The sequence below is a fragment of the Gallus gallus genome, chromosome 1 (genome assembly GCF_016699485.2).
Source record: "Gallus gallus isolate bGalGal1 chromosome 1, bGalGal1.mat.broiler.GRCg7b, whole genome shotgun sequence".
NCBI lineage: Eukaryota > Metazoa > Chordata > Aves > Galliformes > Phasianidae > Gallus > Gallus gallus.
Genome location: NC_052532.1, coordinates 169,204,999 through 169,217,561, shown reverse-complemented (window position 1 = coordinate 169,217,561; position 12,563 = coordinate 169,204,999). Strand labels below are relative to the sequence as shown.

At 50.7% G+C, this 12,563-nt stretch overlaps 1 protein-coding gene and 1 long non-coding RNA gene across 4 annotated transcripts in view; one reads left to right on the top strand and one right to left on the bottom strand.

The window, feature by feature from the left end:
* Window positions 1-1,391: 1,391 nt before the first annotated feature.
* Window positions 1,392-6,626, bottom strand: LOC112531567. The gene is made up of 2 exons (XR_005847653.2): window positions 3,964-6,626; window positions 1,392-1,865 (listed from the first exon to the last, which is right to left on the bottom strand). It is a non-coding gene; the product is annotated as an uncharacterized LOC112531567 (long non-coding RNA).
* Window positions 6,627-6,917: 291 nt separating this feature from the next.
* The window catches only part of KPNA3 (karyopherin subunit alpha 3), a 53,205-nt gene continuing 47,559 nt past the window's right edge, over window positions 6,918-12,563 (top strand). Inside the window, exon 1 of one of the 3 annotated variants that reach the window (NM_001193575.2) lies at window positions 6,918-7,051. In NM_001193575.2, coding sequence (NP_001180504.1) covers window positions 6,977-7,051 — 75 coding nt within the window. In that variant the 5' untranslated portion in view covers window positions 6,918-6,976. Of the gene's footprint in view, window positions 7,052-7,202; window positions 8,282-12,563 lie in introns of those variants that run through there. The other 2 variants (XM_046941707.1, XM_046941710.1) reach the window with 2 other exon arrangements.

Here is a 12,563-nt window from a genome sequence, read left to right as displayed (position 1 = left end):
TCACGGGATGCTTTTAAATAAAATTGCCATTTCTGCCAATAATCATGTGAAAGCAGCCAAATGCTTTGACGCGTGAGCTTGGGGACTAGCTGCTTTGCTGACTTCTTACACATTGAAGTGACTGAGACAACAAGAACATTATATGTTTTTCTTAGCAACACAGTACCAAATGTGCAATTATTTGCAGGCTTTAAGTACGTAGAGTATCTCCCCCAATGAACGGGACGTGGTAGTAATATGGCCAGCTGTGGTGGGTATGACTTGATACCAGAAACATAAATACACTTGAATTTTCTCCCATTAAGGCATACGAGGGGAAGGGGAGCTTATTCCGTGTACACACAGCACTGTATCTGTGATATTCTACATGTGATACATATATACACACACACATACACATACAACATATGTAGGAGTAGAAACTAAAGCTTGTTATGCAGAACAGAAGTTACTGAGATATGCCACTATTTCTGTTGTACACTTGGGTATAACCCCTGCAGCAAACTGACCTCAGGTCTCTGGAAGGAAGCAATGTCAGGGCAGGTTAATACTGTGATGCAAGAACACGAAAGCAAATCCGCCACACTTAGGATGCTGTAATCAGAGCTGCATTAACGACAGGCAGGGACAGCACAATCTATGGGAGAGTGCAGGAGGCAGTGACTGTACAATATACACACAGCACGGTGATGCATGCTGCTTGCTGGCATCAGGGGGAGTAGAAGCATCCTGAGCCACCCCGGTAAATCTTCACCTTTGCTGCAGTAATTATTCACCTAAAATTGCCTTTGCTCACAAGAAAAGTTCTCAGTCTAAGCTAGCGAAATCACATCAAGTCCACTTGAAGGCTCTCGATAACCTTTGATGACGTGAGCACTAAAAACTGCTTTGGTGGCACTGCAATTCTAAATTGAGATGCTTCAGATAAAAAATGCCCATTTCCTACAGCACAGGTAGTCAGTCTGTCACTAGCTCTCAGAGATAGTGTTTAGGAGAAAAAACATACCACTGACATGTGCCGAAGTCTGAAACTGGGCATCGAGCCTTGTGATGGTAACACGTGCTGGTTAATCAAGTTTGGGCTAGCTAAATGTATCTGGCTGTGGTGGATCAAACCACAATTTCCCCATCCATCCCTGGACATTAACATGTGCTAGTCAATGTATATCACATAGTACCTGATCAAAACAGCAGTGTTATGGCACCACACTCTTTAGGAAACTGGCATACCATGGGGCATTCAGCATCGGCTTGCGTTATGATTAGGAGGTGTTAAAGGTCACTCATACCCCATGCACATGTCCCAACCACACCACAATGTGTTGCACTGTCACCCTGCCTCCTTGCAGCCATGCAGAGCTGGTGCAAACGACACAAGCGAGGTCCAGCCATGGCAGATTGTCTCAATTTTATTACAGTCCTCAGTGCAAAGCTGTCTGCTTTCTAGATAGCGGATCTTTTTTCATGATGGGGCATGCAAGGGGAAAATGTTAACCTCCACCCACGCTCCTCCATCCATTCAGGTCCCCTTGTAACCAAGTGCCAGTTTTAGGTCAAGGGGAGCAGTACCCATTGGTGGGAGCGAGCTGTGGATCTTCCCATGCTGGCTGGTTGAGTCCAAGAGCTCCAAAGACAGACAGGCTTCCCCTTTGCCATGAAGCAGAACCAAACCTCTCCTGCTGCAGAGGGTGAGGAATGTGGTAACCCATACCCTGTGACCACTGTGTTTAAAGAAGGTTTTCATTATCCCTGCAGAGTTTCCCAAATCCAGTGATGTTATTGTCCCTGCCGTAGAGCTCTTCTGCAGTTATCTCCCTTCCAGACACACTTCCTTCTCACTGCCTCTACTGCGGTATTCCGCACATCTGTAATGAAGAGAAGAAAGCAAACTCCCAATTATACCAATAAATTATCCGCTTTGAAATATAAAGTAAGAGAGCCATCCTGCAGACAGTCTTTCCCAGGTCCTCAGGGACCCTTCCTGTAAACATCCCTTTGCTGTCTTCTTCAGATGCAGCTTCATCTGTGTCAAGAATTTCCTGCTCCTTTTTGGGGCTGGGCATCCCCAGGCTGCCTGTACCAGAGGGTCTGGGCCATGGAGCAGACCACACAGAGCTGTTTATGCCAGGAAAATCAGCCAGCCAGTCAATTTTTGCTGCTCACAGCCCAGCCTAGCCCACTGGAAGACCCGTGGCTCTGCAAACTACACCTCAGAAGATTTCCTTGCATCAATGCTGTGGGTAGGATGGCACGAGCTGCTGATTGTTATCTGCCTTAAATTTGTGAGGGCTGGCCTAAGGCCCTGGCATATGTCCCAGTGACCCCTCTGGTTCTGCAGTGGCCTGGAGCTCAGATGTCAGGGGATATCTGCAGCTCCAGGTGGGTGTTCTGCCACCAAGGACATCCTCCTCCTCCTCCTGGGGTTGGCTGGGCCCAGGGCCAGCTCTGACAGCGCAGCTGGCTGGCCTTGGATCAACGAAAGGATTGAGATGTGAGGAGCGCTGGCAGGGACTCACTGCCCTTCTTGGGAGTTGCTTATAAGCAGGGCTCCTGTCCTTAGTCTCTGCTGAGCCATGATGAAGCTATGCCCATACTTGGCCCTATAACTCACCAGTATGGACCCTGACATGACCTGGGATCTGACTGACCACTGTGGTCTTGTCTGGTGATCTGGGCTTTTGGCTGGGCCTGGATACTACTACCCAACAAGGGCATCTTGTTTGGGCTCCATGGCAATGAGCCCTTGTTCTAAAGGATCACACCCTACATCCATCTTGCTGTCACCCTTGATCTTGGTTCACCTCTCACTGAGCAGTTCTTGCTGCTCGCTGGCAGTGGGAAACAGCATAAAATGAGGAAGATCTGGGGTTTCTTACAAGAATAGCAGAGGAGAAAAGTGATACCCTGTCCCTGGGGAGCTTCCCCTAACTGTCCTCACAGTCAAAGTATGGACAAAGTTGCTGAAGCAGCAATTTGCCTCTTAGACAGCACGAGGGGGCTGTGAATAGCTAGAGATTTTACAGTTCCTCCTTCACTAGAAATGTCACCCAGCTTCTGGAAATGCTAGTGTAAAAGCCAGCTGCTCCATCAGTGCACCTCTTCCTTGTCTGCAGATACCAAGGCATGAATAAACCCATGCCTTTATGCCTGCATAAACCCTGGTCCTTCCAAAGCAAGCTTCATGTCAGTTACTCCACCAGCTCTTCAAGTCATCCCCAGAAGCAACTTCCCCAAGAAGCAAAGCCAGTCCTCTGGGACTGTCCTGGCACAGGTGGCCTCAGGAGGGTCCTGGTTTCCCTGAGCTCCAGGTCACTCTATGTTGCTGTAACAGTCCTAAAGTGGGGATGACTGGTCTTGCAAAGACCCATTGACCATGCTGCCTGTGGGAAGCAGTACATGTTGTACTGCTGTAGAGAACTATTTGAGACTTCCAGGCCCATTGAGATACCGTTGAAGGACTTGGAAAGATACCAGAGAGCCAAATTTGATGAAGTACATACTCCTGATGTAGCCAGTACCCTTGTGTAAGCCATCTTAGCCCATATCTGAGTTTTCAGCCCAAAGACCTGCATTTTTCACCCCAGACTGGAGTCCGTCACTAGGTAGGATGCCTCCAGTGTGGATGACTGAAGAACCTGCACCCTGGTGTGAGAGAGGCAAAGTGGCAACAGGAATCGTATTTGGGTATCAAATTCATAGTGGTATGGCTCATTAAGCATTAACTTGCTGATATTAATATAAGGATTATGCTGGATCAGACCAAAAGCTCATCATAGTCAGTATTACATCTCCAACAGACAGCAGTAAATGGATGTCTTAAGAAAAGCATAAGAACAGGAAAAAAGCAATAATTCCCCCAACACTTTCCAAGGTTCATTTCAGATGAGGAATTTTCCTACCTGGGTGTGTATCTTCGTACACAGTAATTTTCAATGTGTTTCTCTTGTGCAGGACCTATCTTACCTCTTCTTCAGCGCGTGTTATCTCATCCTTGACGATGGCATTTGACAAAGCTTGAGTCTTCACCAGGATGATAATGACTTCATGGTCATTACTAAGCCCTAGTCACCATGAGGTAAGAACATAACTTATCCTATCAGGTAAGAACATAACTTATCCTATCAAGACAAATTTTGACATCAGTGATAGAAAGTACTTCAAACATTAACAGCCTCCCTCTAACAGACGATGGAAAGCAAGCCCTAGAAGTTAAAATCTGCTGAGAGTTAGAGAGCACATGAAAAGCAGAAAATTCTGTAGAGAAAAGTCCCTCCTGCTCTGCATTGTCAGTAGTCCTACATTGTCCCAGAGGTCTTGCAACTCAAGTTGTCCCATTTTGTGATGTGCCAACGAGACACGAGACTGACAAATGGGTTAGATGAATTTTGAGGATTGATTAACAGTGTGATTAGAAGTTGTATGATTATATAGATTGTTTTTGACAGTGGGTTTTAGATCATACCACCTCACCAGCTGCCCAGCTCTCCCGTGGGGAGCAGCACGAGGCACCCACATCTCCCACATTTCCCCCACATCTGGTTCAGCTTGTTCTGCTGAAGCCAATAGGTCATCCTAGAAAAAAGCAGCACTCAGCTCCATGCAGTAGTGGGACACCCAAAGAGATGTTGCAATCCTTCATCTCTGAGTTGTTATGAAAAATCTTTCCTCCCTGTGACTCTTAAGTGACCAAACGTACATTGTTGGGGCAGTGAAGGCACTCACAGACTTTGTTGGCCACAACTTAGCCTTCCCTCCACCCCTTCACCTTTCCCTACTTCAGCCCATACAGGACAGCAGCCTGCATTCAGATCTGTGGCTGGGCAGGGCTGTAGTGGAACTGGAGACCAGCCCTGATGAAGCATTGCTGGCGTATGGACTGATGTCCCCAGAGGGGGCTGAAATGGAGTGCTGGGGGGCTGCTCAGAGCCAATAAATCTTAACAGCCTCCTCTTAGCTTTGGTATCTATCTTGAAGGTCTTGGTGACGAGGAATACATCAGTGCGAAGCCCATGTGGTGAGGAAGAATAGCCACCCTGAGCCATATAATATGTTCAGTTTCCAAAGCAGCAAAGTACTCACAACTCACATTTTAGTAGTGTCTGCTAATTATAGTGCCAAAAAGCAGTATTTGCTTAACTATATCAGAACATTTTCTCTCTGAGTACATGCAAGTTTAATTATCTAGTCAACAGCTCCACCAAGAAGCTTTATTCAGGCAGTAAAACTAATCAAACTGCCATGTAGCTCTAAGAGGTATCCAGTTCCTGAGTGTCTACTAAGACTCGCCCAACGCACTGCAGCAACTGACAGGCTTATATGATGAGCAGCAAGAGATGGGGCTCAGTGATCCTTAAGGGTGCCTTCCAGCTTGGGTTATTCTATGATTCTGTGATTCCGATTTGGAGTCAGTGGTAGCAACCGGCAGCAGGACTTGATGATCTCTTGAGATCCCTTCCAACCCTTGCAATTCTGTGGTACTACGATCACCACCACTGTATATAAAAATACCATCTATTTGGTGGGTGTAGGTTTACGGATTGGTAAATTGAGTTGCCTCAGCCTGCACGCTTCCCATTTTTTATTCACAGGTTTTCCACTTTACCTCATAGGTTACGTCGAACGGATCTGAACAAAGCTCCTTTGTTCGTGGCAATGGTGAGCAGCTCCTCCAGAGGATAACTGCAACACCCCTGTCTGGCAGCGGCCACGCCGGCACCGCTCTGATGTCCGAGAGGCTCTGAGCAACCGCAGCTGGCGGCCGCACCACCTTTCTTGGCGGGCAGAGCAAAGTTCTCAGCTACTGAATCTGCTTCGGCAGCTCTCCTGAAGACAGCTGGGCAGCTGGATCCAATTCTCCTTCACAGCAGCGAGTGCCATGCCTAGGAGCCACCCCTGACACGGCCATCTTGACAAAGGCGGTCGTGCCGGCCGAGCTCTCTGCCCATCACTCCCAATGGGGCTGCAGCAGGCCCAGGTACACGCTCAGAGCAATGTGTGTTGGCAGCTACTGGGATACAAGAGGGATGTAGAGAAAGGCTACATTGAGCCCTCAGATAAAAGCATTTGGCACACGGCTGGAAAGCAGAGAACAAGGTTCTCCAGGTTATATCCAGCCCCTGCAGACTGTGGGCCTCCGTTTGTGGAGCTGTGAGTCAGGAGCTGAGGGACAGCACGGGGCTGGGGGAGGCTGTGAGGGAGCCCAGCTGTCCATTAAAGGGAGGCACTGAGACCAGTCTCCTTGGGGCTATGGCATAACAAGCTGGGTGTGAACGTGACACGGCTCAGGGAGGTTTGTGAGGGGAGTGGGTTTTCTAGGATGCTATTCCCAAGAAACACGCTCTTCTTCACGGAAGGCGCTCGCTGTCCGCCACGACACCACATCACCTCAGCACTCTCTACCCGATGTCACCTCACCTCACACACCCCCGTGTCCAGCCTGGGTACGCTACGTGCGACTGAAGTACCTCAGACCCACTGGTAGTACGGCGCTGTGGTAATTTCGCTGGCTTCAGGGCGCCCTGTCGGTCGCCCTCCGCGCTCAGAGGCCGGCGCAGAGGCGGGGAACACCCTGCGGCCGCCGGCCGCCTCAGGCCCTAGCGCGGCGCCGCCGACTCCGCCCGCTCCACGTGCGAGGCCGCCGCCCGCCGGGGACTACAGCTCCCAGCGTGCCCCGCGCCGCCGCGCTGCGCGCCGGGAAGCGCAGTCTCTCCTCCAGCCCGGGGGCCGCGAGCGCGGCGGGGGAGGGGGCGGGGCGAAGCGGACGGAGCCGCGCGGCGATTGGCTGAGCGCCGCCCGCCGCTCTCCCAGTCACTCGGCAACGGCGGGCGCGCCCCCTCCCCCCTCCCCGCCGTTCTCCTCCCGCCCCCTGTGGCGCGCGCTCGTCACAGCGCGTCCCCCGCCCCCCTCTCCTCCCCCCCGCCCCTCGCGCGAGCCGCCGCCGTCGGAGCCGCCTCAGCCGCCGGGAGCCGCCGCCGCCATGGCCGAGAACGCCGCCGCCGGCCTGGAGAACCACCGCATCAAGAGCTTCAAGAACAAGGGCCGCGACGTGGAGGTAGGCGAGGGGCCGGCGGGGCCGCGGCAGGGCCCGGCCTCCGCCTCCTCCTCCTCCTCCTCCGGCAGCGGGCGGGCGGGCGGCGAGAGGAGGGGCCGGGGCCTGGCCGCGCTCGCGGCGCCGCCGGCGGGAAGGAGGCGGCCGGCGGGGGGAAGCGCGGCGGGGCCGTTTCGCCTCCGTCACTCGGGCGCGGCCGGCGGGGAGCGGGGGGAGGGTGGGACGGGGAGGCGGTGGGGCCCCGCGGCGGGGTGCGGCCCCCGGCCCCGCCGCCCCCCGGGGCCCGGCGCGGACAGTGGTGCCGCCGCCTTTTGTGGCCGGGGCCGTCCGGGCCGGGGCCGTGCCCCCATCCCGGGGCCGCTCCCCGCTGCCCGCGGGGCTTCCCGGCCCGCTCCGCCCGAAGTCAGCCTTCCGCTCTGTGTTTAAATATCGGTAGGCGCGGAATTGGTGTCCGGCCGAGTCCGGAGGCACCGCCGGGCTCCCCCGGGCCGATGTGGGGCTGAAGGCCCGTTTGCCCCCCGCTGGGATCCCTCCGCAGCGGGCACGGCGGCGGGGCTGGGCTGGGAGCTCATCCCTCCCCGGTTGCGTTTGAGGTTCTGTAACGGGAAGGGAAAGGGTTGGGAGGCGTGTTGGAACCACACCGGGGCTTTGATCGGATGAGGGTTCACGGGGATGAAAGCCTCGATCCGTGTCAGCGTGCGCCGAGTTCTCCTGAGGGTGCTCCTCATCACCTCCAGCGCTATCACCGAGATGGACTTCTGCAGTCGCCCCCACGAAACGCGTGCGGTGTCTGTGCGGGATTCCCACCTCTGCTGCTATTGTGTGGGTGGGGACGGCTGGCTGCGGGTCGGGCTCGGCGGCGGCGGTGCCTTTAAGCTGACATTCCCGATGCAGAGTAATCTTTACCTTAATTTTGGCTGAACTTGCGACGGCAGAGCTTCCTCCCAGAAATATCGCGTGTGAGGAGCGCGTTAACTTCGACACTTCTGGGTAACGCTGGGAAACGGTAGGAAGTAGCTAAAAAAAATTCCCGTCCTTTCTTTAAGCAGTTGCTTCTCAGGGCAGGAGGAGGCGTGGTGGGTTCCTCCTTCCCTTCTCCTCCAGCGAGGCTCTTCCTGCGGCTCCTCATTCATTTAGCCCGTGCCTCGGCTGCCCGTGCTGGTCGCCGGCTTTGTTGCTGTTTCCTCAGCCCCTGGCTTGAATCCATCGGAGCTCCAAACAGGGAAAGGTTAGGTATGTCGGTGCCCGTTGCAAACTGAGCCGTCATCCATCCTTGCTTATGTTATAGCGTGCCCAAGATGGGGGGAATTAAATATCCGCCTCTGTGGGGGGGAGAGGAGAATTGACAGCCTGAGCTTCGCTGGGATTAGTTAGAGCAGCCCTGCTGGGGTACCCCTGCTCTCAGGAGAGCATTCGCTCCTGAAGCGGAGTCATTATTCTGGAATAGGGTATTTGCAGTTACGGAGAAGTGTATCCTCCAGGGTTATCTCCCAGTCTGCTGACTGGCTCCTTTTGTGGCCGAGCCCAAGACTGTGTGGCGGGTAACCACATTAACTCTGCTGGAGCTGAAGCTGTCATCTGTGCTTTTGGGATGGGTCAGGCTCTGAGAGGAATCTGTCTTTTGTGAGTGCCAAGCAGATGAAACATAGGAATAAGGAGAAGTAGTGTACTCGTGCATACTTGCTACAGTGAGATTTAGATTCATTTAAAGGACTTCAAGGATTAGAAATGTCAGTGTCTGTCATGTCTTTCGGACAGCTTAATTCATTTCACGTGTCTGATATTTTTTGCTGTACCTCCTTTTTGACTTTTTTTTTCCTGATCGTGATCCTTATTTAAAAGCTCAAGTTCAAAGTTCTCCTATAAGTAAACTTTACGTAACTTGGGTGTCTAGAATGTAAGCTCAATTTATAGCAGAGAAAGAAAGAAGGGCAGCAGCGCTGTTTAATTGCCATTACTTACTGTGCTTCTCCTGAGATACCACTGTACGTTCTGACAGTGTTTCTGTCTGTATTCGGTGAGATTATCAGTTCTCCACAAAACAGTCCTTGCCTAAATCAAGTGCTGTACGTGATTCCCTACTGTCAGCAATTAAATGCACTTGTTTTGGTGCGTGCTGCAACAGGGAGTGTTACATAGAGATGCTGCCTCCAGTTTTTGTACGTAGCTTTTAAAACCAGGCTGAGAAGTGCCGTCGCTGATCTGCATCTGTACTTTCTGTTAGATTCCACCAAAGGGAAAATAAGTGGTCAGAACGATGGAGTAATAAATCATGGTCTGGTACCTCCATTGTATCCTTTGGAAAATCTGAACTATTCCATACCGTACGTTCCCAGGTTGGGTTTGAAAGCAGCGTTGTTTGAGTCACCTTCTGCCTGGAGACAGTCCCTGCCTTTGAACTCATCAGGCTCAAAAGCATTTTAGGAATACCTTAGCAGCCTTCCCTTGGCTTCTAATAAATACTGATGAGTTGTTATTGATCCCCTCTGGGTACAGACTGTTATGGCAGACCAGAACACTTACTCCTTTAATTTGTAGTTAACTCATATTTTATTACTGGGTTTGCTAGGCCACGATCGTCTTTGCTGTTTGTTAATGCAACTTTAAAAGGGAAACAAAAGATGAGTAAGTACTTCTGTCTGACTCTAGGGCAGACCTCTGTGCCCCGTGGTTCTCCCCTAAACCCGAGGAAGAGGATCTGTTGGGCAGATTATAGCAGTCAGTTGCACTGACTGTTTGACCTGTGCGCTTCTCAAGTCTTAGATTGGGTTGGAAGTTTCTTACGTTGCTGTTGCCTTCCTGCATTAAGGAGATATGGATGCATGTATAGGGCTGGAATTCTAATTTTGAAGAATTCATACTTGTTATCCCCCCAAAAAAAGGATAATGGCAAAATCAAATGCCAGAAATAAAGTGCTACTCACTTAATGTTAGCTTGTGTTCTTGCTTTTATTAGTGAGCAGACTCGTCTATTTTTATAGGCACTGAAATGTGATTAGCAGCAGTCAGAACTAACCTGAACCTGCACAGCTGGGTGATAGAAGCCAAGACACCAATGTCTTATTTGGACGAATGAGTGCCAGAACAGTTTATCCTCACGGCCTTCTCAATTTTATGTTCTCCAGAGATGTGAAAGGGCTTTTAAAATCATCCCATGTAGAAGGAGAGTGCCTTCCTGTGTTCATCGCCAGCGTATGGTCTTAAGGCTCAGCGGGTGTTTTTCTAAATGTACAGCACTGATTATTCTGACACAATTGAGGCTTTAGAGGAAAAAATTAAAGAGTTTCAATTGCTTAATTTGTGATACTCCTTACAACTTCTGGGTTTATTTATTTATGCTGACATCTTGAACCTTCTGATTTTTCTGCTTGTGGTTCTCCGGCTTCATTCTTTACCTTATAGTGTCCTTCTGAGAGCTTTTTCCTCCTGCCACTTCTTGGAGCAGAAGCGCGTTACTTATTCTATGTTATAGTTGCAGGCACCGTCTTGAAGATGGAGATGGTAGATCATAGAATGGCCTGGGTTGAAAAAGGACCACAGTGATCATCGAGTTTCAACCCCCCTGCTGTGTGCAGGGTCGCCAACCAGCAGACCAGGCTGCCCAGAGCCACATCCAGCCTGGCCTTGAAAGATCAAACCATTCAGCCAGTTTCTCCTAATCAGGATCAGTCGGTGTCCTTGGCTAAATAAAATATAAGATTCTTGATAAATTGGGATGTCACGGCCACCAGTGTCTCCTCCAGTTACGTTTTTGGGGCCCACTGTATCACCTTTTGGCCTGTGTCATCTTTGTGCCCAGGGACTTTGTGGCATCCATTCTTATTCCTTGCCATCAGCAACCTGATCCTGAATGAGGCAGAGCAAGGCACCAGGCTTAGCCCAGATCTCCATCAGCAGCTCTGGCACCTTCTGTGTGTTTGCTGTTCCTGCTTTGCTAGCGGTGTGGATCTAGCTCTTGAAAATGCTCGGATTTATTCACGTTTTTCTGTCACATTGCCATGATTTTTTTTTTTTGCAAGCAGAGGAATACTGCTGTGGGGAGGCCAAATCCATACGATCTCTGGGCATCTGAGAAGGGTGTGGGCTGACAGAGCCGTGCTCCTGTCAGATGTCCAAGGCGTATTGCAGTGGAGGTACCATAGCTGTGCAGTGTTAACAAATGAGGGGATGTGACGCTACTGGCTCATCTCAGGGTACTGTTTGTGCACTGATTGGTGCTTTTGCAGCCTCCCTGTAATTCCCTTCAACACCAGCTGAAACAAATAAGGCTTGTAGCAGTCCCAAAAAGCCAGTTATTTCCAGCTATTTTGCAGTAACTTGCCTTCTTTCCAGAGCACACTCTTGCAGGTTGATTAGCCTTCTGCCTCTCACTTTGCTGGCACGGGATCTAACATTGGCAAGCAAGGTCTGGGAGGGAGTAGGGCTGGAGTGGCTGATTTAGGTTGGTTTAAGCATCTGTGGTCCTGCTGCCTTAACGGCCTCAGTGCAGCTCAGGAGTCAAAGTGAAAGCACAGGTGTCAGGTAGCTCCCTGCTGGGAATTGCATTTAATGTAACATCAAGTATGCTCAGGCAGAGCTTCTAACCTGCAACTCTGCAGCTCCTTTATTAGCCTTTCAGGCCATTACGCTCTCGGGAGAATGCAGATGTACACGCCTGCACCACAAGAACAACTGCTTGGGTAGGAAATAAGGTGCAGATATGGGAAGCTTCTTGCTTCTTTGCTATTGCTACACAGTTCTCTAAACTTCAGTTAGTCTGCAAGTAAAAAGAGCAATACTGTCAAATAATTGTCACCATTGGAAGCAAACAGACACCTCCTTAGTTCACTTTGGTTTACTTTTTCCTTGCGAAACTCAAAAACTGTGTTACCTGAAGAGGCGATGCTTAGGAGGACGTAACAGCTACCACCAGGTGATCAGATCTGCATGTGCTGTGGGGTTAGAAATGGAATTGGACATCTAATATGCAAGACCTGAAGAGGCAACAAGCTGCCTGAACCTGATGGGAAGCATCATTAAAGGAATAAAGACAAATTGCCACAAAATATAAAAGGTATTTTTCCAAGAATACAACCTGCTCGTTGTTTAGAAAATACCTATGGCTGTGAAACTGGTGCTGGGTTGGTATTCCTGGATCCTTCTGTAAGAGCTGGGGCTGTGGGCTTTGCGTTCCATTCCGCTGAATTTGATGTAGGTAATCAAAGAGCTGGTTTCTTCCAGAAGCTTGTCCTGCACCAGAACTGGCTGTCTATGAAGTCAGCTAGTGGCTAAGCTCTTTGTGCTTCATTCTTTTCATCTTCTGCTCCCCCTGCTTCCTGAGCCGGTCAGTCACATCTGGAGAAGATGAGCGGTTGCTCAGGGAGATTGGCATGAAGAGGAGAGAGTACACCTTGGTCTAGAGGGAGGTGTCCCTGCCTATAGCAGGGGGCTGGAACTAGATGATCTTAAAGGGCCCTTCCAACCCAAACCATTCCGTGATTCTATGACTGTTAGCCCTTTGCAGTCAGGTTGACAC